Source organism: Ips typographus, linkage group LG5, assembly GCF_016097725.1.
Source record: "Ips typographus isolate SLU linkage group LG5, UJ_Ityp_2.0, whole genome shotgun sequence".
Taxonomy (NCBI): domain Eukaryota; kingdom Metazoa; phylum Arthropoda; class Insecta; order Coleoptera; family Curculionidae; genus Ips; species Ips typographus.
The window spans coordinates 8,152,490-8,177,880 of NC_138426.1; the positions used below are offsets into that span (position 1 = coordinate 8,152,490).

General features: G+C 36.9%; 1 protein-coding gene across 6 annotated transcripts in view; it reads left to right on the forward strand.

Moving 5' to 3' along the window:
• Dscam4 (Down syndrome cell adhesion molecule 4) overlaps positions 1–25,391 on the forward strand; it is a 105,765-nt gene that overhangs the window by 36,688 nt on the left and 43,686 nt on the right. For all 6 annotated transcript variants that reach the window (XM_081979801.1, XM_081979800.1, XM_081979798.1 and 3 more), the window contains exons 2-9: positions 2,110–2,291; positions 6,011–6,167; positions 11,086–11,352; positions 14,973–15,229; positions 20,957–21,161; positions 23,664–23,844; positions 23,899–24,029; positions 24,093–24,369. In XM_081979801.1, coding sequence (XP_081835927.1) covers positions 2,110–2,291; positions 6,011–6,167; positions 11,086–11,352; positions 14,973–15,229; positions 20,957–21,161; positions 23,664–23,844; positions 23,899–24,029; positions 24,093–24,369 — 1,657 coding nt within the window. The remainder of the gene's footprint in view (positions 1–2,109; positions 2,292–6,010; positions 6,168–11,085; positions 11,353–14,972; positions 15,230–20,956; positions 21,162–23,663; positions 23,845–23,898; positions 24,030–24,092; positions 24,370–25,391) is intronic.

Consider the following 25,391-nt stretch of genomic DNA (forward strand, 5'->3'; position numbering starts at 1 on the left):
TGACAGGGGTAGGCTGTCACAAAGCAGGGCAGCGATACCAAACATTTATTTTTCAAACTTTCAAATGTCAAAATTTCGTATTTAAGCGTTTCGATCAAAATATGCAATTGTCAAATGTCAAATTTTAATATTTTAGCGTGTCGATTGGAACATGCAATTGTCAAAACTGCGATTTTTAAATGTCAAATTTGTTCAGGCTATGCACGTGTCAAATGTCAACAAATATCATCGATAGTGACAAATGTCATTTGTCAAATCAAAATGAGATCTTTACAGGTGTTTTACGGCCGTATGCACGGTCAGTCATTTTGAAGATTTAAATTTAGAGTGTGATTTTCTTTATAGTGCATGCTATTGAACAGTCACAGTCTAAACTTAAATTAAGCTTAAACCTTCAAAATGCCTGGTGGTGCATAGAGCAGGCATAAATGAGACGAAAACCAACTGACAAACGTTATAAAAGTCACGTGACAGTGAGAAAAATTACAATTAAAAAGTGTCAAAAGTCGCTTGACATGGAAAATTGCTTTAAAAAATTTGACAATTGTCTTCCATATGTCAAACTTTAAAAAATACTGTCAAAATTGTAATTTTACACGTAAGGTGTCAATATCAACCGTTTTAAATATACAGAGGGTGGTCAAAAGAAAGTTTAAAATCTGTAACAGCCAAATTATAATTATGGGCTGCGACTAATGGCTTTGTTTCAGACTTTTACGGGGTCAATATACAGGGTGTTCCAAATAAACTTCTGCGGTATAAGAACAGTTTTTGCCCTCTATCGTAAACCACCCTGTATACCTCGCTCATTACTACGACTAAGTAGTTAAGTACAAGTTGTGAAAGTTACACGCTTTGCTAGATCCCCAGATCAAGGGTGGCTTTAAAAAACAACTCACCAAAATCCCCGATACGTCGACAAAAAACGGTTCCATTATCCTGTTTCTCTCGGCTTCTTTATTCCCTAAGTAACCCTAAAAGGGCGCAAAAAGCAAATGATCGGGCACTTTCAGCGTTTAGTGACTGACGAGGGACAGATACAACCGAACCGTTCATCAATCTTCCTCGTGCGTGGTGTAAATTATTTAGTCGTTCCGCTTTTTCCCGGCTTCTTGTTTAGATTATTCCAGGTTTTCTCAAAAAAAAAACAAAAAAATGCATTCCCTGATATATCTGCATCGGATCAGACGACGCGCCCCGATAAATCTCCGGCAAAACAAGCTCAAAGCTTCGATACATATTTCAGCTTTTTGCACGCTGGCGTAATTGTCAAAACTACGATTTTTAAATGTCAAATTTGTTCAGTTTATGCAAAAGTGATGAATTTCTATTCCACAAACGCGTAAAATAGTTGTATAGCACCAAAGTAGGCGGTGCATGTGTTGCATACTTGACGTCACAATGACGTAATGGAACAAAATAGTGTATTGAGCAACTGTCAAATTACGTCATTGTGACGTCAAATTCGATCGGCACAGCCTACTTTACCATTAATACTCACGAAACGGCATGTTAGACGTTTGTGGGTTAGAAAATCAGTTATTTGTGATTCTTTTTAATTAGTACCAATTATTGTGCGTGGTGTAAATTATTTAGTCGTTCCGCTTTTTCCCGGTTTCTTGTTTAGACTATTCCAGGTTTTCTAAAAAAAAAAACAAAAAAATGCATTCCCTGATATATCTGCATCGGATCAGACGACGCGTCCCGATAAATCTCCGGGAAAACAAGCTCAAAGCTTCGATACATATTTCAGCTTTTTGCACGCTGGCGTAAATGAAGATTTAAAGCTTCGGAGGATGTAAACGCAGTGAAATATGTTGCTGGAAATGCATTTGATGATTTTTATAGGTAAATGGGAGAAATATGTAAAGTGGTCAATTCACGCAGAAACAGTGGAAAGAAACCGTTACAAAATGCATTCGACAAACATGGTTGTGTCAAAACTGTCCAATTACGTCACATCCGCTTCAGCAGACTGACACATAATACGTCATTTACGGAGTTTGTTGGCAGCTCTTTAGTTTCTGTGTGTATAATTACTCTACCTGTCTATTTTTTTCACTGAACTGTGTAATGGTGGTTGAATAACTAATTTGGACTTTGTTGTAGTGTTAGCATGGGGTGGCTTGCCCGGAAGCGGTTCCAATCTTCAAGGTCCGTTCTTCACGATCGAGCCCGCCCATCGGGCGGAATTTGGGGCGGCAACGGGCGGCAAAGTGGACTGTACCGGCCACGGCAACCCGCCACCCGAAATCGAGTGGATAACGGCCGACGGCACTCCAGTCCAACAGGTAATTTATACGTTTCTCTTGCCTTTACCGAGATAAAACAGTCGGTTATTTACCTTAAGTGCAACACAAACATCCTTTTTAAGTTGAGGGGGATGAAAAGTTTGGCGAACGAAATCTGATACGTACACAAGGCAAGTATTGTTGTTTGTTCGTTCGAAACGTGCCCCCCCGAAGGGGTGGGTGACCAGCGCTTTTCTCCCCCTCCCTCTCCCTGAAAAAAAAAACTGAATTTTTCTCCAAGGGCGCCCTTTCTCCAACAGATCATTTCCCGCGTAATTAATGAGAGAATTTATCTGATTAGTGAAAAGGTTTTTCCTCCTTCTCCAACCTTCGGAGTTCAACGATTCAATTCAAATTTAACGTCGTCGCTTCCAAAGAAATTGAATAATGGAAATTTTAAGGTTAGTTATGCGGAACGAGAGATAAGTTCAGGCGGTAAAAACAGGGTTGACCTATTAATTGATGAAGAAATCCAGAACCGAATTCAAGTGGGACAACTATAGAAAGTCACCAAAACAGGGTGAGCCAAACAAAAGTAACAAATTTACATGTCAAGAAAAACTGTCAGTTTCTGTCAAAATCTTGGCTCGATCCCGTCAAATCGCTTAACGACATTTGTGAAATTAACACGCCGACTTGTCAAAACAGTCAATTAACCGAATTGACGATGGCTCGAAACTGTCAAGCATCAAACTGAAACGAGTCATTTTTTTACTCTGATTGTCACGAAGTTTGTCATTCCCGCAATATTCCTCCGAAATATTACATTGAATCACCCTGTAACTGTCAAAATAACCGAGTTATTGGCTGTTGGAAAATGGAAACTGATGTCAAATTCAATCTTTTCCAATTAAATCACTCAGTTATTTGACAATTTTACTAGGGACACTATAGGGTGGTCAAAAAAGGATTTCAGGGGCTATAAATAATTGGTATATTGAATCACCCTGTAACTGTCAAAATAACCGAGTTAAATTTAATAAGGATTCCAAAAATGTGCTTAAAACTGTCATTTTCACACCACAAATGGGTTTTACAGGCGATTTTGTCCTTGACTGTCCTTTCAAACTGTGTTTCTAGCAGTTCAAATTTTGACACTGTTTTTCTAATTGACTATACTCGATTTTTTAGTGTTTTTTTAGACTATTAGATAGGAAATTTAATGAGGATTCCAAAAATGTGCTTAAAACTGTCATTTTCTCACTCCAAGTGAGTTTAACAGACGATTTTGTCGCTGACTGTGTTTTCAAACTTTGGCAGCACTTTTCTCCCTGACTGTACCGAATTTAGTGATATTTTTTTAGGCTATTGGATAGGAAATTTAATAAGGATTCCAAAAATGTGCTTAAAACTGTAATTTTCACACCACAAATGGGTATTACAGGCGATTTTGTCCTTGACTGTCCTTTCAAACTGTGTTTCTGTTAGTTCAAACTTTGACACTGTTTTTCTCTCTGACTGTACTCAATTTGGTAGTGTTTTTTTAGGTTAGTAGATAGGAAATTTAATAAGGATTCCAAAAATGTGCTTAAAACTGTCATTTTCACACCACAAATGGGTTTTACAGGCGATTTTGTCCTTGACTGTCCTTTCAAACTGTGTTTCTAGCAGTTCAAATTTTGACACTGTTTTTCTAATTGACTATACTCGATTTTTTAGTGTTTTTTTAGACTATTAGATAGGAAATTTAATGAGGATTCCAAAAATGTGCTTAAAACTGTCATTTTCTGACTCCAAGTGAGTTTAACAGACGATTTTGTCACTGACTGTGTTTTCAAATTTTGGCAGCACTTTTCTCCCTGACTGTACCGAATTTAGTGATATTTTTTTAGGCTATTGGATAGGAAATTTAATAAGGATTCCAAAAATGTGCTTAAAACTGTAATTTTCACACCACAAATGGGTTTTACAGGCGATTTTGTCCTTGACTGTCCTTTCAAACTGTGTTTCTGTTAGTTCAAACTTTGACACTGTTTTTCTAATTGAGTATACTCGATTTTTTAGTGTTTTTTTAGACTATTAGATAGGAAATTTAATAAGGATTCCAAAAATGTGCTTAAAACTGTAATTTTCACACCACAAATGGGTTTTACAGGCGATTTTGTCCTTGACTGTCCTTTCAAACTGTGTTTCTGTTAGTTCAAACTTTGACACTGTTTTTCTCTCTGACTGTACTCAATTTGGTAGTGTTTTATTAGGTTAGTAGATAGGAAATTTAATGAGGATTCCAAAAATGTGCTTAAAACTGTCATTTTCACACCACAAATGGGTTTTACAGGCGATTTTGTCCTTGACTGTCCTTTCAAACTGTGTTTCTGTTAGTTCAAACTTTGACACTGTTTTTCTAATTGACTATACTCGATTTTTTAGTGTTTTTTTAGACTATTAGATAGGAAATTTAATGAGGATTCCAAAAATGTGCTTAAAACTGTCATTTTCTGACTCCAAGTGAGTTTAACAGACGATTTTGTCACTGACTGTGTTTTCAAACTTTGGCAACACTTTTCTCCCTGACTGTACTCAATTTGGTAGTGTTTTTTTAGGTTAGTAGATAGGAAATTTAATAAGGATTCCAAAAATGTGCTTAAAACTGTCATTTTCACACCACAAATGGGTTTTACAGGCGATTTTGTCCTTGACTGTCCTTTCAAACTGTGTTTCTAGCAGTTCAAATTTTGACACTGTTTTTCTAATTGACTATACTCGATTTTTTAGTGTTTTTTTAGACTATTAGATAGGAAATTTAATGAGGATTCCAAAAATGTGCTTAAAACTGTCATTTTCTGACTCCAAGTGAGTTTAACAGACGATTTTGTCACTGACTGTGTTTTCAAACTTTGGCAGCACTTTTCTCCCTGACTGTACCGAATTTAGTGATATTTTTTTAGGCTATTGGATAGGAAATTTAATAAGGATTCCAAAAATGTGCTTAAAACTGTCATTTTCACACTACTTGTAATAAACGTCACTGTCGTTTTTGTGGCGGTCACTTGTAAAAATGCAATTTTTTTGGCGACTCTTTAATACAACACCGAACCACAGATATTCACAATTAGCTCAGTCTGTCAAATAGAGCAGTGTACAGGGTGTCCCAAATACGAGAAGATTACGTATCAACATGGTATTCTGAGACATATTTGAGCTCACTCTTTTGACAGATTTTAGCCAAAGTGATTAAAAACTAAATTTGACAGCTGTCGGTAATTGTAACAAAAGTACAATCAAACTTTTGAATAACAAAGCGAGAATAAGTTAGACAGTGACATTCATTATGATGCACGCTATTTAAACATTCACAGTCTAAACCAAACATTTTGCGAACAAAAAGCAAGTTCTGCTGCATAGGATGACTTTAAAAAATACAAAAAGCAACCAAACAACAACTAATTTTGAAAATTTCTGGTTATGGTGGATAGAATTATTTAAAACGTTTCAAATCATATTTTGGACACCCAGTAAAGAGAGAATAATTCCAAACCAGTGCTCCAAACGAAGTATCTGTCAAAGTGACGTAAATGCACAATGGGTCAATAAGAGTGGTCATGTGATTACTTGGCCAATGACGTTACATTAGGTTTGTGACGGTTCTCTCTTTTTCTTCACCGTTGCAGTCTTCTGGATGTGTTCAGTATTATGTGTATGCGTGGTTGCATAAGTAAACTGTCAATTAGTTTTATTTTAAGGAAAGTTTGTGTGTGTTTGACCAAGTTTGATTTTAGGACTCAAAACTTCGACTGATCTTCCCCAACGGTTCGCTGGTTTTCCCTCCATTCGCCGAAAACGACTATCGTCACGACGTGCACACCGCCATCTACCGTTGCAAGCTGAAAAGCACCCTCGGAGTGGTACTGAGCCGGGAGGTTCACGTCAAGGCCGGTAAGTTCTCCCTCTCTCTCTCTTAACCGTTTAAAATCGTTCAAGGGAGTAAAAATATAGTCAGTCGTCTGGATAAAATGACGCTGGAAATTGGAAGTAATAAAGGACACGGTCGGTTGAGCATCGGTTGATAATGTCGTCCGACAGAGGTCGTTTAGATAAAGTTATTTGGCTTTGTTCCCCTCCGGGTTGCTACTGTTATTAAGTCGACAGTTGTCCGAAGTTTTTCCAGTAAAAATGGTATTTCCAGAGTGTTCACAACTGCAACATTGCCAAGTAGCTCAGTGGTTTATACAGGTGTGGTAAATCCAAAAGCGACCATAGGAAAACCGTGTAACGGACAGAGAAACGTAGGTAATTGCATGCGCGAGAGAAAGACAGAAAACGAAAAAAATATCAAGTAGGCCATATTTTGCATGCAATTATCTACGTTTCTCTGTCCGTTACACGGTTTTCCTATGGTCGCTTTTGGATTTACCACACCTGTATGGTAAAAACCAAAGTCTAGCGGGATGACGTAACGTTGTGCTTTTCAGTTGTTTTGACTGTATGATCCAGACATTTCACTTTATACAGTTTTGTACTCCCTACTCTCTATAAATATGAATTTTTCGACGTAGGCAAATTGAATAACATCCATCTTCGTGAAGGTATTATTACCAGCAAACGGAGGTATTTCCATTAAACGCCCGCCGGCATATTTCCGCTTTAATAAGACCCTGTGCGTTCTTTAGGGAAAAACGGAATTTGGGGGGAAACAAAAAACTCTCCTAAAAGCGAATATTAAAAATCATAAAAATTTGACTCTTAACCAAACTAGTTCGATGCAGCTTTCGTCCCTAAAAATCCGGGGCTTTTACGACCCTGACAGCCCTTCGCCGGAGCCGCCCGCCTTTTATATCACTCCTTCGCGACAAAAGAGGAAACTCTATAAAATTTTAACGACATTTTAGGACTGTCGCGACAAAAAAAAGTCGATTCGTGCAAATTGAATTCCATTGAAAATTCGAAATTGAACGGCGAATCCAATCAAAAGCACACATGACCTGCAGATGGTTTATTTTTACGGTTTTTGTTTTAACTTTCGACCTTAGAGTCCTTTTAACCTTCAGACTATCACGTTATTGACTCACACGCACCAAAAAATTGATTTTTTCTGAACTCGAATTTCATTAATTTTTGAGATACTACAAATCTGAGCTGTTAAGTTAGGTTAGGTTAGTTAGTAAAGTCAACTTAGTCGAAAGTGGCATATAAATTTCTAATGGTAAGTTCACATGTCCAGCAGTCGTTTGTTAGGAGAATGAAATGTAAATGCAATTTCTTGCAGAGTAGTCAATCGCTCATTCAAAATTTGAATCTTAGTAGTTAAAAGTAGATTTCAAGGGTTTTGAAATGATATATTGAACCACTTTGTAACCGTCAAAGTAACCGAGTTACGGGTTGTCAAAGTGGTAAATGTCAAATTCAGACTAAACTGTCTTTAACAGCAAAAACTAGGTTATTCGATTATTCACTATACAGAGCTCCACCACTGCATGACCGTAATGACTATAATTCTGAAAATTGATTAGTATATCAAAGTCGCAAAATGATACAGGGTGGTCAAAAGATGAATTTTGAAAAGTGCAAAAAGCTTTTCAAATAAAACCTCCCTATTATTATAATTTTATCTGGTTCCCCGTGTGAATGTTATTTATTATAAAAAATGGCTACTTTTTGAAATTAATGAATTTCTATCCCACAAACGCGTAAAATAGTTGTATAGCACTAAAGTAGGCGGTGCATGTGTTGCATAGTTGACGTCACAATGACGTAATGGAACAAAATAGTATATTGAGCAACTGTCAAATTACGTCATCGTGACGTCAAATTCGCTTGGCACAGCCTACTTTACCATTAATACTCACGAAACGGCATGTTAGACGTTTGTGGGTTAGAAAATCATTTATTTGTGATTCTTTTTAATTAGTACCAATTTTTTGTGTAAGTAACTTCATCTAAACTTGCCTTAATTTTAGACGGGGAACCAGATATTGTGAAAAAATTGGGGTGTTTCATTTAAAAAACTGGACATTTCGCACTTGTTAAAATTCATTTTTTAAGGCCAATTTTTGACCACCCCGTATCATACTTTTGAGGTTTTTTTTATACCCAATCTCAGAACCAACCTTGTTTGACATGACAAAATATAAAAACCAATAAAAAAACATTTCTGACATGCGACTATTACAATTATTATTTTAGGTATTGCAAATGTCAAAATTCACATAAAATGGTAAATATCTCAGAAACGGATACAGATAGGTATATGACATTATTCATAAAATATGTTTAGGACTTGTCGTAGAATCCAAAATTACAAAAATATAGGTTATCAAAATATTTTAGATAAACTACTCTCATCCACATAATGGTATACTATCAAATTCTCAAAATTATGATTATTACGGGTTTTCCATAATGGATTCCGTCGGTTCGTGTAAAAGTAGATTTAAAGGGTTTAAAAACGACATATTAAACCACTATATTTAAGTAGTAGTAGTAGTATTTAAAAAAAGTCGATTCGTGCAAATTGAATTGAATTTTTTCTGAACTCGAATTTCATTAATTTTTGAGATACTACAAATCTGAGCTGTTAAGTTAGGTTAGGTTAGTTAGTAAAGTCAACTTAGTCAAAAGTGACATATAAATTTCTAATGGTAAGTTCACTTGTGAGAGGTATTTACAAAAAAGGGTCACATCTACTTGAAGTGGAAAGTATTTTAACAATCAAATAAATTGTTTAAGGATTTTTAAAAACACATTAAGTAGTGTTGATGTTAGAATAAGGAAAAAAGTAAATTTTTACTTATCAACATTATTTTTTTTTAAATTGATGACTGAAAATTTTCGTCTGACAATTTTTATTGTAAAAAGAGTTACAGTTACAGTTCAAACTAAAAAACAGTCATGTTAATCTTCAGTATCGGTTTTGATGTTAAAATATATAATAATTTTGCCATTTACAGTCACGTGACGTTCACGATTTCGCTTTGGCATTAAAAACCAAGGACGGTAAACAGTAAAGGATTGGTTAATCCCATAAGCGCAATGTTGGGTATTAGGGGTCTTTTTCGTCTTTCGTCGGCCGGCGACGCCAATTTATCTGTTATTTCTAGAAACTACGTGAAATTTCCTTTAAAATGAGATGCAAGTCAATATTTTGACAAAAAATTCAAAATGGCGGCCCGGAACGCCATTTTGTCTGTCATTTCTTGAAACTACGCAATATTTCTTTTAAAATAAGGTGCAAGTTAATATTTTGACAGAAAATTTAAAATGACGGCCTGCGACGCCATTTTATCTGTTATTTTTAGAAACTACGTGAAATTTTCTTTAAAATGAGATGCAAGTCAATATTTTAACAGAAAATTCAAAATGGCGGCCCGGAACGCCATTTTGTCTGTCATTTCTTGAAACTACGTGAAATTTCCTTTAAAATGAGGTGCAAGTCAATATTTTGACAGAAAATTCAAAATGATGGCCTGCGACGCCATTTTATCTGTTATTTCTAGAAACTACGTGAAATTTTCTTTAAAATGACGTGCAAGTCAATATTTTGACAGAAAATTGAAAATGGCGGCCCGGAACGCCATTTTGTCTGTCATTTCTTGAAACTACGCAATATTTTTTTTTAAAATGAGGTGCAAGTCAATATTTTGACAGGCAATTCAAATTGGCGGCCTACGACGCCATTTTGTCTGTCATTTCTTGAAACTACGTGAAATTTTCTTTAAAATGACGTGCAAGTCAATATTTTGACAGAAAATTCAAAATGGAGGCCTAGAACGCACATGTATAGCATTGGCGTAAATCGCAGCATTGTTGGTGGGTTGTGATTGACAATCACACACTGTCAACTGAGAGCTTAGTTGACGTTTCCAGTACATTGTTGCCTTTACTCTCCCGCAAAACATCCAATTTCTCGAGGCGCTGATGGCAAGTAAACGTAAAAACTTTCAAATAAACTCACGGGAACCGGTAGTAAAGCCCTTAAGGGAGGAAGCAACACGTGGCATCATCTAGCTGATGGACCATATTTTGAACGAAACACGCCGCAATTCGCTTAAAAGTACTTCCATTTTTGGCTCAACGGCAGATAAATGATGCAGCTTAAAACCGGTTCGCAACTTTCCGCTATACACGTTGTTACGATTTATCGGTACCCAGAGAAGGGGCTAAGAAGCCCCCTCCCTCTCACACTCCCGCTTTTAGCTTATGAGTTTCAGAGAGGAGGGGCAAGGGGGTGATTTTGTTAGGAAAACCGTTAAGAAAATTGTGCAATCTCCTTTCTTATTAAGAAGAAAAATACTATAAAAGAGCATCTTAGCAGGAAATTGCCTGTTTTACTAGATTAGGCTATCACAAGCGCCATCTGACAATTCTAAAGCCTACAACTTGTCAAATAGGTTTGTACAAACCAATTTTGACATTTTAATGGTTTCTAAATGCATATAGGCAACCTTTCAACATAAATTATGAAAAATATCAACACAGTAGCCCGTTTTCAATATCATTTGATTATTCACAGTTTTAAGAGAGTAGCAAAGCTTTTAAAGACAATTTTGACAGTATTATGATGTAAGTCAGTTCAAGAAAGTAATAGTGTCATTTTTGACTCTGAAGATGTTATTTAAAAATTTGGTTTTCTTCAACCTAGGAGCCATACAGCACTCTTCTTGACATTCAACTTGGCGAGGAGCTGAAAAATCACCTCCTCAAATAGGCCAAACCCTAGAAAATTTAATTTTCCTATATTTTTTCCATTATAGAGTCCTGAAACAACTCCCAGCATCTTAACGTATTTACGCCCTAAAATTGGAACTTGAAGCAAGCCCTTACAGAAACCAATCATAATTTTTATTCTTCGTTTCAGTGGTAAAGCAAAAATACGACATCCAGGTGCACGACGCCTACGTAATAAGCGGCAACACCGCCGTGCTAAAATGTAAAATACCCAACTACGTCTCTGACTACGTCATCGTGACGTCGTGGATTCAAGACGACAACGTCAACATCTACCCGAACACGGACATTGGGGGCAAATACGTGGTGCTGGCCAACGGCGATTTGTACATCAGCAATGCCGGCCCTGGCGACGGGTACAAGAACTACGCCTGTCGTACCGTGCATCGATTGACAGGTGAGTCCGGACCTGGATTTGACTGAGCGCAAATTTTGACACTGTTTTTCTAACTGACTATACTCGATTTTTTAGTGTTTTTTTAGACTATTGGATAGGAAATTTAATGAGGATTCTAAAAATGTGCTTAAAACTGTCAAATTCACACCACAAATGGGTTTTTTCAGGCGATTTTGTCCTTGACTGTCCTTTCAAACTATGTTTCTGTTAGTTCAAACTTTGACACTGTTTTTCTCTCTGACTGTACTCAATTTGGTAGTGTTTTTTTAGGTTAGTAGATAGGAAATTTAATGAGGATTCCAAAAATGTGCTTAAAACTGTCATTTTCACACCACAAATGGGTTTTACAGGCGATTTTGTCCATGACTGTCCTTTCAAACTATGTTTCTGTTAGTTCAAATTTTGACACTGTTTTTCTCTCTGACTGTACTCAATTTGGTAGTGTTTTTTTAGGTTAGTAGATAGGAAATTTAATGAGGATTCCAAAAATGTGCTTAAAACTGTCATTTTCACACCACAAATGGGTTTTACAGGCGATTTTGTCCTTGACTGTCCTTTCAAACTATGTTTCTGTTAGTTCAAATTTTGACACTGTTTTTCTCTCTGACTGTACTCAATTTGGTAGTGTTTTTTTAGGTTAGTAGATAGGAAATTTAATGAGGATTCCAAAAATGTGCTTAAAACTGTCATTTTCACACCACAAATGGGTTTTACAGGCGATTTTGTCCTTGACTGTCCTTTCAAACTGTGTTTCGGTTAGTTCAAACTTTGACACTGCTTTTCTCTTTGACTGTACTCAATTTGGTAGTGTTTTTTTAGGTTAGTAGATAGGAAATTTAATGAGGATTCCAAAAATGTGCTTAAAACTGTCAAATTTACACCACAAATGGGTTTTACAGGCGATTTTGTCCTTGACTGTCCTTTCAAACTGTGTTTCTGTTAGTTCAAACTTTGACACTGCTTTTCTCTTTGACTGTACTCAATTTGGTAGTGTTTTTTTAGGTTAGTAGATAGGAAATTTAATGAGGATTCCAAAAATGTGCTTAAAACTGTCAAATTCATACCACAAATGGGTTTTACGGGCTATTTTGTCCTTCACTGTCCTTTCAAAGTTCAAACTTTGACACTGTTTTTCTCTCTGACTGTACTCAATTTGGTAGTGTTTTTTTAGGTTATTGGATAAGAAATTTAATGAGGATTCCAAAAATGTGCTTAAAACTGTCAAATTCACACCACAAATGGGTTTTACAGGCGATTTTGTCCTTGACTGTCCTTTCAAACTGTGTTTCTGTTAGTTCAAACTTTGACACTGTTTTTCTCTTTGACTGTACTCAATTTGCTAGTGTTTTTTTAGGTTCGTAGATAGGAAATTTAATGAGGATTCCAAAAATGTGCTTAAAACTGTCAAATTCACACCACAAATGGGTTTTACAGGCGATTTTGTCCTTGACTGTCCTTTCAAACAGTGTTTCTGGCAGTTCAAACTTTGACACTGTTTTTCTCTCTGACTGTGCTCAATTTGGTAGTGTTTTTTTAGATTAGTAGATAGGAAATTTAATGAGGATTCCAAAAATGTGCTTAAAACTGTCATTTTCACACCACAAATGGGTTTTACTGGCGATTTTGTCCTTGACTGTCCTTTCAAACTGTGTTTCTAGCAGTTCAAATTTTGACACTGTTTTTCTAACTGACTATACTTGATTTTTTTAGTGTTTTTTTAGACTATTGGATAGGAAATTTAATGAGGATTCCAAAAATGCGTTTAAAACTGTCATTTTCACACCACAAATGGGTTTTACAGGCGATTTTGTCCTTGACTGTCTTTTCAAACTGTGTTTCTGGCAGTTCAAATTTTGACAGCGCTTTTCTCCCTGACTGTACCGAATTTTGTGATTTTTTTTAGGTTATTGGATAAGAAATTTAATGAGGATTCCAAAAATGTGCTTAAAACTGTCATTTTTACACCACAAATGGGTTTTACAGGCGATTTTGTCAAATCAATTAGTGTAGTGTTAAAATCGTTTTCGTTCATCTCCACGGACATATTTGCTTTGCTGTTTCTGTTTTCTGTCCCTGTCATGAATGTCATGATTACGACGTTTACGCGCGGAAAATATCAAAATATGCAATCCGGTCCGGATAGACGGACAGAACGCTTACGGAAGAACGCTGATTGGCTGAACGATTTTCCGCTGTCCGCATTCCGCGAATGTTCCGCATTCATGTGAACCAAGCTTTAGTATTTCTTTTTAATCAAGATGAGCAAACTAACCTAATTTTGTCCTACGTGCCTTATGAAACAGCTGACAATGACAGGACACTCTAGCAAATCAGCTGTTGTACGTCAAATGGGTTTTTGGACAGGCAAATCAAGAAAATCCTGTTAGCTGGCCTGTAATCTGCAGCTTTTCCAACTGTTTAAATGTAATTTACAGACTTTTCAACGGTTAAAAACGACATTTTCCAGGTCACATGACTGTTGTTGTCAATTTAACTTTGCAACGTTGCCAGCTGTAGATTTGAATTGTCACGGTCAGGTGACGTGATTTAGCAATTTCAGCTTTGTAATTTACACACTTTAGTTTTAACATTATTTAACTTTTTGTAAAACTGTTCCTGCCTTTCCAAAAAGCTTTTTGACAGTAAAAGATGGCGCTTTGTTGATTAAATTTTCTGATCGAAACTAATTTGCTTAGAATTCACTTCTAGTCAAGTTAATGGCGGAAATTGCTCAAAAAATCTAAGGGCGAGGGGTTAAGGGTTGGGCGGGTGACAATTCTATTAAAACTTGCCATCTTCAGAGCCAATTTAACTTAATTGCCTCCGTTCGCGCTCAGCTGCGACTCTAAAAACTTCGAGTGTCGCCTAATAAATCTCGGTGCCGGAATCCGGAGCTTCTTGTGCATCAGTTTAGAACAAAGTTTTCGAAAAAAAAATAACACGAGCCAAAACGTTTGAAGGGGGTGACTCTATTAAAATCCCTTCCGCCATTGCTCTCTCTGTGACGAGAGATATTGAATTGCTACTAAGAGCTTGACGTTGATTAATTAGGATAGTTTCGGAGATCCAGTCAGGCCCGGATTCGCCTCGGAAGTTTCCAGACTGGATCAAGTAGTCAAGAGCCTGGCGAATTTTACTTAGTCGACACGTGTTTAACTCCCCGTCCAATTTCAATATCCATTCACTTCCCGGTTTCGGGGTGGAGAGAGTTAAAATGTACATAATTTAGTTGGGAAGTCAAAGAAAACTGGTCTTGACGTTCCCCTTTATCCAGCCCTAATTTCTCACCACTTTCTTCGTGTCAAACCGATTTTGCGTTGATTTTGCGCGGGGGGTGAGAAATAAATTTAACCACCCCAAACTGAAAAATTAAAAATTTAAAACTTTTGCAAGATAAACAGAGAGAAGTTTTATGGCCAACTTTGGGACCTGGGAAGTTGTAATTGTTTTTCCGGCTATAGACCGAGTTATTCTGGTGGGATTTGTTTTAATTATGCGGACAAACACCTTAAATTAAATTAAAAAACTGTTCATATCTTTGTTAGCCCAGTAAAAGTTGTACAAACCATTTTTTTTTCCTTCCATGCAACATCAGCTAATCCAACTTGAATTTGTTCCAGCCGAAATCCAAACATCAGCTTATCCAGGAAGGATCATAGTGACGGAACCAAAAGCAATTGTCCAGCCGACCATTACGGTGGACAAGTTCAACACGAAAAGGGCCGTGGTGGGGGATGACGTCACGCTGCCCTGTGTCGCCCAAGGGCACCCGGTGCCCGGTTACTACTGGAAACGCGAAACTGATGGGCAGACCACGCCCGTACTTTTGGGCGAACGCGCCCGTTTACTAACCGCCGGACTTCTGAGGATATCCAAAGTAAGTTTTTTTGAATCGAAAATCAGTCGATTTGCAATAGAAGTGAAAATCGTGTCAATAAGGGCTAATTTAGTTTGAAATGAAACACAATAGTGACTGGGATTTATTATTGGAATACCCAATGGTGAGAAAGTAATCTGAACCTTATTCACATTTTTCAATGAAAAGTAGCCACCCTGAATATCTTCCAAAATAATTTCTCTGTTAAAAAATGCTAAGACACGTCAACAAAGAAAGGGGGACATCTTTTTACGTAGGATTTGAATTTCTGCCATCAGCCCCTTTGCCGCCATAGCCACCCCCACTAAGTTTTCAAATGGCACCATACCCTGTGTGGCACATCGTTGGAAAGGGTATTTCGTAAGGAATTAATTGCACTATTTTATTTGTACATTTGCTTTGAATTGAGACCAAAAAAAATAAAAACATTTTTTTGTTATTTTGGTCAAACTGCTGTTTTCCATTCCATGTTTTTGCCTCAGTCGGTCAACTTGTAAGTTCGTTTTGAAGGAACATTGTCAATATGGTTTACACGACTGCCGAAAGAATAGAAATTGTACGTTTTTATTTCAAACATAACCTGAAAGACAAATTATTAATGAACCAATTGAAGTTGCTGTTTTGGGACACGTTGCAATGGATAATAATCAGTCTTTAAATCAAACTTCCCATGCATCGGGTGTTTCGACGAGCAGTGTATGGAGAATTTTAAAAAAACACAGTTTTCATCCATACAAGGTAAAATTGGTTCAGGAATTAAACAAAGATGACTATGATAGAAGACTACAATTTTGTGAAATTATGTCTACTAATCTGACAAACAACGTGAACGTGCTGTACAATATTTGCTTCAGTGATGAGTGTATGTTTTTTTTGAATGGAGAAGTGAACAGGCACGAATCCACATTGGTTTAGGGAAACTCATACCCAATATCCAGAAAAACTTAATGTTTGGGCAGGTATTTTGGGAGACCACATCGTTGGTCCGTTTTTTATTGACGGTAATTTGAATGGCGCTACTTTTCTTGAGCTTCTTGACACCACTGTTGATCCGACCATAACAGAGCTACTAGAAAATGATGAAAATTTATTTGAAAATCAACTAATTTTCCAACAAGACGGTGCACCTCCACACTATTCACTTCCCGTTCGAGAATATCTAAACAATCGATTTCCTGGAATATGGATTGGTAGACGTGGTCTCATGGAATGGCCTGCGATATCACCCGACCTCACTCCGTTGGACTTTTTTCTATGGGGGCATTTAAAATCTAAAGTCTATGCAACACAGCCGGCCAATATTGCAGACCTTAGGCAGAGAATAATACAAATGTTCGCGAACTTTTCCAAAGTTGCTTGTATTATTGTATGGAAGTTAACGGAGGTTATTTTGAGCCATTAATTAAATGATAACCGCTATTTGCTATTATTTCTGCAGTTAACAAAAATTAAACACAAAACGTATTTTTTATTTTTTTTGGTCTCAATTCAAAGCAAATGTATTAATAAAATAGTGCAATTAATTCCTTATGAAATACCCTTTCCAACGATGTGCCACACAGGGTATGGTGCCATTTGAAAACTTAGTGGGGGTGGCTATGGCGGCAAAGGGGCTGATGGCAGAAATTCAAATCCTACGTAAAAAGATGTCCCCCTTGCAATCTTTGTTGACGTGTCTTAGCATTTTTTAACAGAGAAATTATTTTGGAAGATATTCAGGGTGGCTACTTTTCATTGAAAAACCCTGTACATAGGTAGGTAGGTAATTCAAATTTGAACCTCACCATTCAGATCGCGGAAACAATAAGAAAGTTTATTAGTTTTTGACGCCATCTAGCCGCCAAACGGAGCAATTCAGCAGTACCCGCTCAACGTCACGTGATAGCTCCATTCATTAGCCACCCACGATCATATAATAAAGCGTCCCTACGGGATAAGTCAAATAATCAAGTTATTTGAGATTTTTTTGAAAAATGCACCGACATTTTTTCTAAATTGAGGTTTTCGCTTGACCTACTGTACTAACCGCCGCCATATTGAATTTAGATGTGTCAAGGTGGCCATTTTAACTAATTTTGGCATGGAGAAGACGAATCTAGTGTCCGGTTTGCTGTAACTGTCGCCATTTTGTTACTGACTTTGAAATTCAGGCATTTTTGACAGTTTGTGATGTTTCATAACATTCGTCAACTACCCTGGTAAAACGTCAGTTAAACTTGTGACAGTAGCCACAAACGGGTTTGTAATCTAATTTTCGCTTAGTCCACATGTTCACAGCACAGTGAGTATCAGTTTGTGATTGATCAAAAATAGCAGCTTTCAGTTTGCTGCTTTTTTTTTGACCAATCACAAACTACAAACAGCGCGCTGCGTTTTACACAAATACTACGCATGTGGACTTTGCATAAAAGTATTAAAAATCAGTTAAACTGGTTGTCTAACTAAAACATTTTTGTACCACAAAGTTGATAGTTCAATTTTCCAGAAATCCTGTCAATAAGGATGAATTTGGTGGTTTTCTTTCTCTGCGGTCTTTCAGATCAAGTTCTGGCTCTATTGATTCTACTTCCTTTTCTTGGTTTTCTTCTGATGGTAACTCGTCATGTTCTATATTTTCATCTGTGTCATATGTAAACCGTGCCTGCTGATCGTGTTGTGAGTTGTTGAAAAGAAATTCGTCAAAAATAGTATTTCTGCCAACAGTTACAATTTGTTTTTCTGGATCCCAAAGTCGGTATCCATTGTCAATGTAATCAACCATATAAAATTTCTTACTTCGGGCATCCAACTTACTTGATTGTTTACTTTTTGGGACGTGAACGTAGGCATATGACCCAAAAACTTTGATTTTCTCCATGTTTGGCTTTTGGAGTAATAGTACTGCTTCTCCCCATAAATATTTTTCCAGTTTAGAACTAAGAAGCATACAACGTGCAGTTTCCATTATAGTTCTGTTCATTCTTTCAGACACACCATTTTGTTGAGGTGTATGTGGTATTGTTGATTGAACTGTTATACCTTTTGCTCTGCAAAAGTATTTAAAATCCCTTGACATGTATTCACCCCCATTGTCGCATCGTAATCTATCTATTTTGCTTTGGAACTTAGCTTCTACCATTGCTACATATTGCTGAAATTTTTCCAGAACTTCACTTTTATTTTTCATAAGATACTGTAAAATGTGAAAAATGGTCAATAAATGTTACAAAATACTTCATGCCGTTGTAAGTTACAGGAGTTAAAGGTCCACAAACATCTGACGAAATAACCTCTAACAATCTCCTTGCTTTTAAGTTTTCACTTAAAGATTTATAATGCTTCTGTGTCTGTTTACCTTGTAAACATGTTTCACATAGAGTTTTACTAGGGTATTTAGTAGAGTGTCCCATTCTTTTATGCCATAAATCATTAAGTTCAGATTCAGTTATATGCGCTTCCCCATTATCAATATTCATGCATACTAGATATAAATTATTCTTTATGTTATCTTCTATTATTGTTTGGCCTTTCTTCTTAATCACAACTTGTCCATGTTCAAAAACAACTTTTAGCCCTTTCTGCTCCAGATTTTTCACAGACAGAAGATTATAATTCAAACCTTCACACTGTTTGAATCCTCTGGCCACTAAACGTGCTTTTTTCACCCTGTTTTTGTCAATTTATTTTTCACGAAAAATCCATTTTGAGTCTATAACTTCTTCCCCATCTGGTTTTGTGGTAATTCCCCAAGTATGGTTTTTTTGTAGAGAGTTTCAATTCATCAGGTTATGGGCCCAGTCCAGGAAAACCGGAAAAGTAAGCAGTAATTATCCTGTTGTGAAACGTATTTTGAAAACCTGAAGGATAAGACAAATTATGGCGACAATCCCTAGTAATTTAATTGTAAAGCCATTTGATGGAAACGGCTTCTCAAATTGGGAGTTTCGAGTAAGATTGTGTCTTGAGCATCAAGGGGTTTTGGAAATGTTGGAGAAAGATCCTCCGGAATCAACAGCCACAAATGAACTTGCAGTTTTTAATAAAAACGATATAAAAGCTCGGAATTTAATCGTTCAGTTATTGGCTGATAATGTTCTTGAAATGGTGAAAACCAAAACTACAGCTAAAGAAATCATGAATGAGTTGAAAGGTACTTTTCAAAAGCAAGGAATAGCAAACCAGGTACATTTGCAGAAGAAATTAAGAAACATGAAATACTTTGGAAAAGGAAAACTAAGTGAATTTCTGTTTGAATTTGAGAAAACAGTCTCAGAGTTAAAAAACTGTGGTGGAAACATAAATGACACAGTTATTGTCTGCAATGCCAGAGAACTATCAAGTAGTTACCACTGCAATTGATATTATTTTTTGTCAAGGGGAAAGTAACATCTCTTTTGACTTTGTAAAAAACAAATTACTTATGGAGGAATCAAGACAAGAAAAGGTAAAAGAGGAGAATGAAGACACATCACAGCCACATGCTTTTTATGGTAGAGGAGATGAGGAAAGAAAACATTTTGAAACAGGATATAGACATCCAGGAAGTCAGCCAATAAACAAACGACCATCAACTACAAATCGTTATGCATTTCCTGATTATAGAAGCGGTGCGACCTCAAGTGAACATTTTCCATACAAGTGTCATTATTGTGGTATAAGGGGACACAACAAATTAGAATGCAGGAAAATGTAATATTGCAGAGGAAGAAGAAGTAGCTTTTTGCAGTTTTAATGAAAATAGTGAAGCAATGACAAGTGGAACTAGTAATGAGATACAATTTATTGTGGACAGTGGAGCAACTCATCATTTAATTGGATCAAATCAAGGACAGTATTTAACCCAAGTGAAAAATATTGACATTAAAATTAATGTGGCCAAGAAGGGAGAAACTGTAGCAGAATTTACGTTATAAGGAATGACTGTCTTAACGAGATTTGCCATTGTAAACAAAAGTGACGAGAAACTAAATTGAACTTATTTGACATCTATTTTGTTTGTTAGAATTGGAGAATTCTAGTGTCAGACTTGCCTCACAGTAAACTAACTTTTTTTTATAATACAGTTGGTTGTCATTAATTATCTCGTTTTTGACTGAGAAAACTAACTTCGTCCTCCATTTTTGAGTGTTTCAATGATAACTCTGATAATTAGCTCATTTTTAATTACGAGGGGGCAACGTTTGCACGTGTCAAACAAAAACCCGGATTAATTCCCGTTTTTTTTTTTGTTTGGAGCGTGGGTGGGGGAGGCGCACGTGCTAATGAGCGACGGGACTTTTATGGATCAAGGCGGCAGATTTATGATTTTTGCATGTTGCGGAACATTTTAATTAGGGCTCTGTCGTCCAGAACTGGGAGTGTAATTAATTTGTTGTTTTTTTCGTCAGGTTTAACCGTCTGGAGAGCGAAACAAATCGAGTATTTTCCACCTACGGGGGCTTGAAAAACGCGCGAGGTCCTCCGGGTAATTTTTAATAAAACCGTCACAAACGCGACGCGCGCCATTATTTTGCCACCTCCGGAACGCGTACAAATCCCGAGTGAAAAATAACAATAATCCTCGTTGGGCGGGTGGGGGGCAAAAACCTCCCGATCCCCAGTTTGGCAGAGTTTGAAGTGGGATTTTAATTTTTCTAATTCCTTTCTGGCCCGACTCCTTTAATCCCTTCGGGCGTTACTTACGCCCGTATGAGCTGTTTTTTTTTTTTATAAAAATGTGATTTTCTAAATGGAGTGCCGTGGTTTCAGGTGCGATTGGAAGACGGCGGTGTGTACGTGTGTTTCGCCAACAATTCAGCAGGGGAGGAGAGTGTTAGAGTGACGTTGGAGGTAACGTCACCACTGTCAGCTCACATCCAACCGCAGATGATGGTGGTTGACGTGGGCAAGGACGCCAATTTTCAGTGCGTCATCAATGGACATCCTGTTACGCAGGTCGCGTGGATGCATAATGGTAAGTTGACAGCTGTCACGTGACAAACAACGAGTTATTCAAATTGGGTCTCGAATAATAGCCGCATCAATATTAAATAATTTTGAATTTAAATTATTCCGAATAATCGTAAACGTATTTATAGAAACGTCGGCGGTGTAACTGCGGGAAATTGGATCTATCTGGATCGCGTCGGATATTAATAATCGACTATTAAATAACGTGTTCGTGTATGTGCCCCTCGGGGGCCATTTTGTGATCGACAGCACTAAAGCTTGGTTCACATGAATCCGGAACGTTCGCGGAATGCGGACAGCGGAAAATTGTTCAGCCAATCAGCGTTCTTCCCACGTAATCAGCAACAAAATTGTCTGTTAAACTCACTCGGAGTGAGAAAATGACAGTTTTAAGCACATTTTTGGAATCCTCATTAAATTTCTTATCCAATAACCTAAAAAAAAATCACAAAATTCGGTACAGTCAGGGAGAAAAGTGCTGCCAAAGTTTGAACTGGCAGAAACACAGTTTGAAAAGAAAATCGTCTGTTAAACTCACTTGGAGGAGAAAATAACAGTTTTATCCACATTTTTGGAATCCCTATTAAGTTTTCTATCTACTAACCTAAAAAAACACTAAAAAATCGAATATAGTCAGTTAGAAAAACAGTATCAAAGTTTGAACTGCCAGAAACACAGTTTGAAAGGACAGTCAGAGACAAAATTGCCTGTAAAACCCACTTGGAATGAGAAAATGACAGTTTTTAGCACATTTTTGGAATCCTCGTTAAATTTCCTATTCAGTTACTTGGAAAAACCGTATAAAATGTGGTACAGTCTGAAAGAGAAGCAGTGTCAAATTTTGAACTAAAAGAAACACAGTTCGGAAGGACAGTCAGGGACAAAATCGCTGGTGAAACCCACTTCTAGTAAGAAAATGTTTGATTTAAGTACATTTTTGGAATCTTCATTAAATTTCCTATTCAATAGCCAAAAAAAACAAAAAACATATCGGTACAGTCATGGTGAAAAATAGTGTCAAAATTTGAATTGTTAGAAACACAGTTTGAAAGGACAGTCAAAGACAAAATCGCCTGTAAAACCCACTTGTAGTGTGAAAATGACAGTTTTAAGCACATTTTTGGAATCCTCATTAAATTTCCTATCCAATAGTCTAAAAAAATATCACTAAATTCGGTACAGTCAGGGAGAAAAGTGCTGCCAATGTTTGAAAACACAGTCAGCGACAAAATCGTCTGTTAAACTCACTTGGAGTGAGAAAATGACAGTTTTAAGCACATTTTTGGAATCCTCATTAAATTTCCTATCTACTAACCTAAAAAAACAGTACCAAATTGAGTACAGTCAGAGAGAAAAACAGTGTCAAAGTTTGAACTAACAGAAACACAGCTTGAAAGGACAGTCAAGGACAAAATCGCCTGTAAAACCCATTTGTGGTGTGAGAATGACAGTTTTAAGAACATTTTTGGAATCCTCATTAAATTTCCTATCCAATAGTCTAAAAAAACACAAAAAAATCGAGTATAGTCAGTTAGAAAAACAGTGTCAAAATTTGAACTGCTAGAAACACAGTTTGAAAGGACAGTCAAGGACAAAATCGCCTGTAAAACCCATTTGTGGTGTGAAAATGACAGTTTTAAGCACATTTTTGGAATCCTCATTAAATTTCCTATCTACTAACCTAAAAAAACACTACCAAATTGAGTACAGTCAGAGAGAAAAACAGTGTCAAAGTTTGAACTAACAGAAACACAATTTGAAAGGACAGTCAAGGACAAAATCACCTGTAAAACCCACTTGTAGTGTGAAAATGACAGTTTTAAGCACATTTTTGGAATCCTCATTAAATTTCCTATCTACTAACCTAAAAAAACACTACCAAATTGAGTACAGTCAGAGAGAAAAACAGTGTCAAAATTTGAACTAACAGAAACACAGTTTGAAAGGACAGTCAAGGACAAAATCGCCTGTAAAACCCATTTGTGGTGTGAAAATGACAGTTTTAAGCACATTTTTGGAATCCTTATTAAATTTCCTATCTACTAACCTAAAAAAACACTACGAAATTGAGTACAGTCAGAGAGAAAAACAGTGTCAAAATTTGAACTAACAGAAACACAGTTTGAAAGGACAGTCAAGGACAAAATCGCTTGTAAAACCCATTTGTGGTGTGAAAATGACAGTTTTAAGCACATTTTTGGAATACTCATTAAATTTCCTATCCAATAGTCTAAAAAAACACAAAAAAATCGAGTATAGTCAGTTAGAAAAACAGTGTCAAAATTTGAACTGCTAGAAACACAGTTTGAAAGGACAGTCAAGGACAAAATCGCCTGTAAAACCCACTTGTATTAACACTATTCCGTCAACCATTCCGCAGCAGTCACTCGTCACATGTGAACGACAAGTAGTTTTCCGTGCGTAAAAAGCATTCATTCCGCACCCCGCGCTCCTTTGTAATTCCGGATACATGAGAACCGAACTTAAAAACTCGCCGTGTTCTTAGGAAAACCAGTGGCGCACGACAACAGAGTGGAAGTACACAAAGACCCACCAAGGTTAACGGTGCGACAATTGACAAAAGATGACAGAGGCATGTATCAGTGCTTCGCCAGCAATAGTTGGGACCAAGTTCAGGCCACGTCTGAGCTGGATATGGGCGATGCCGGCCCTGAGCTGGTCTACTGGTTTGTAGCCACTTTTACCACGGTCACCCTGTATGTTTTTTGGTTTTTCCATAGGTTCGCAGAGCAAACCTTACAACCCGGTCCGACGGTTTCTTTAAAGTGCGTTGCATCTGGAAATCCTCCACCACAGTTTACATGGGCTCTGGACGGTTTCCCGATACCAGGAAAATCCAGATTTGTTGTTGGTACACCTCTCAACGCTTAACTTAAATTCGTAAAAATTAAACTGATTTAAACACCGACAACAGGGCAATACGTCACCATACAAGACGACGTAATCTCGCACCTGAACATCACCAATATCAAAGCGGAAGATGGCGGCGAGTACTCGTGCACGGCCAATAACAGCGTGGGTAAAGTGACGCACAGCGCGCGCGTCAACGTCTACGGCCTGCCGTACATCCGGGAAATGCCCAAAGTGATCGGCGTAGCCGGCAGTTCGCTGATTATCAAGTGCCCCGTTGCCGGCTTTCCCATTGAAACCATTACGTGGGAACGTGACGGACAAGTATTGCCTGTCAACGCGTAAGTCTGCGTATTTTGACAAGCGACAGTTGTCAATGATTGGCATCAGTTGTGAAGTTAAATGAACGCAAGTGTTGCCAACTGTCGAAAACAAGGTTTTGTTAACTCGACAAGGTTTGAGGGTTGTTTAAGTTTCCCAGGTCGTTTATTAACCTCAAACCTCAATTTTCTACACCATTTACACATGTAGTTTGGAAAATATCACTTGAATTTTAAAAATTTAAGTTGGATTTCAGAATCTATAACTTGTATTTCATTATCGTAAATTTGGTTTTAGAACACGTAAGTTGTATTTCAGATTTGTCACTTGTATTTCAAAAAAAGTCACTTGTATTTTAGAACGCGTTATTTCAATTTCAGATTTTTTTGTGTTTCTATGTGGTTATTACTTTGTTTTTTTTTAATATCACTTCAAGCAAAAAAAACCCGCCCATCGAGAGTATTAATTTAAATAAAATATACAGGGTGTCCCATAACTATATGACAATCTCTCAGGGGCATGCAGGGGAGGTCAAAATAATACGATTTGTTCATATATTTTTTTTTAAAGTCACTCTTAAGGGAAATATCGAGCCCCAAAGAACTGCCTTCCAATTAACGTTTTTGGCCGTATCTTTTGGAACACTTTGTATATTGTAATGATTATTGGGTTTAATGTTTTATCGAAAGAGACCTTCTATTTGACATGAAAACCAGGTATCTCGTCTTCGAAAGGCAGGAACTAACTGAACCTAAGACACAATTTGCTTAAACTTTGACAGCTGTCATTATTTTCAGCTGCAAACGCCATTAATGGATACTCTTGACATTTTGAACTGCTTAAACCACAATGTTATTAAAAATATTCCTTAAACTATTTACTTTTTTTTTATTTACGTTTTTTGCTCAACTTTAATTTTCCAAATTACAAATGACCATGTCTAAAATCCAACTGCTCTTTTCTATAATACAAATGACTAATCTGAAATACAAATTGCAATATGGAAAATCAAAGTTATTATCCTAAAATTGAAAGTACCTTT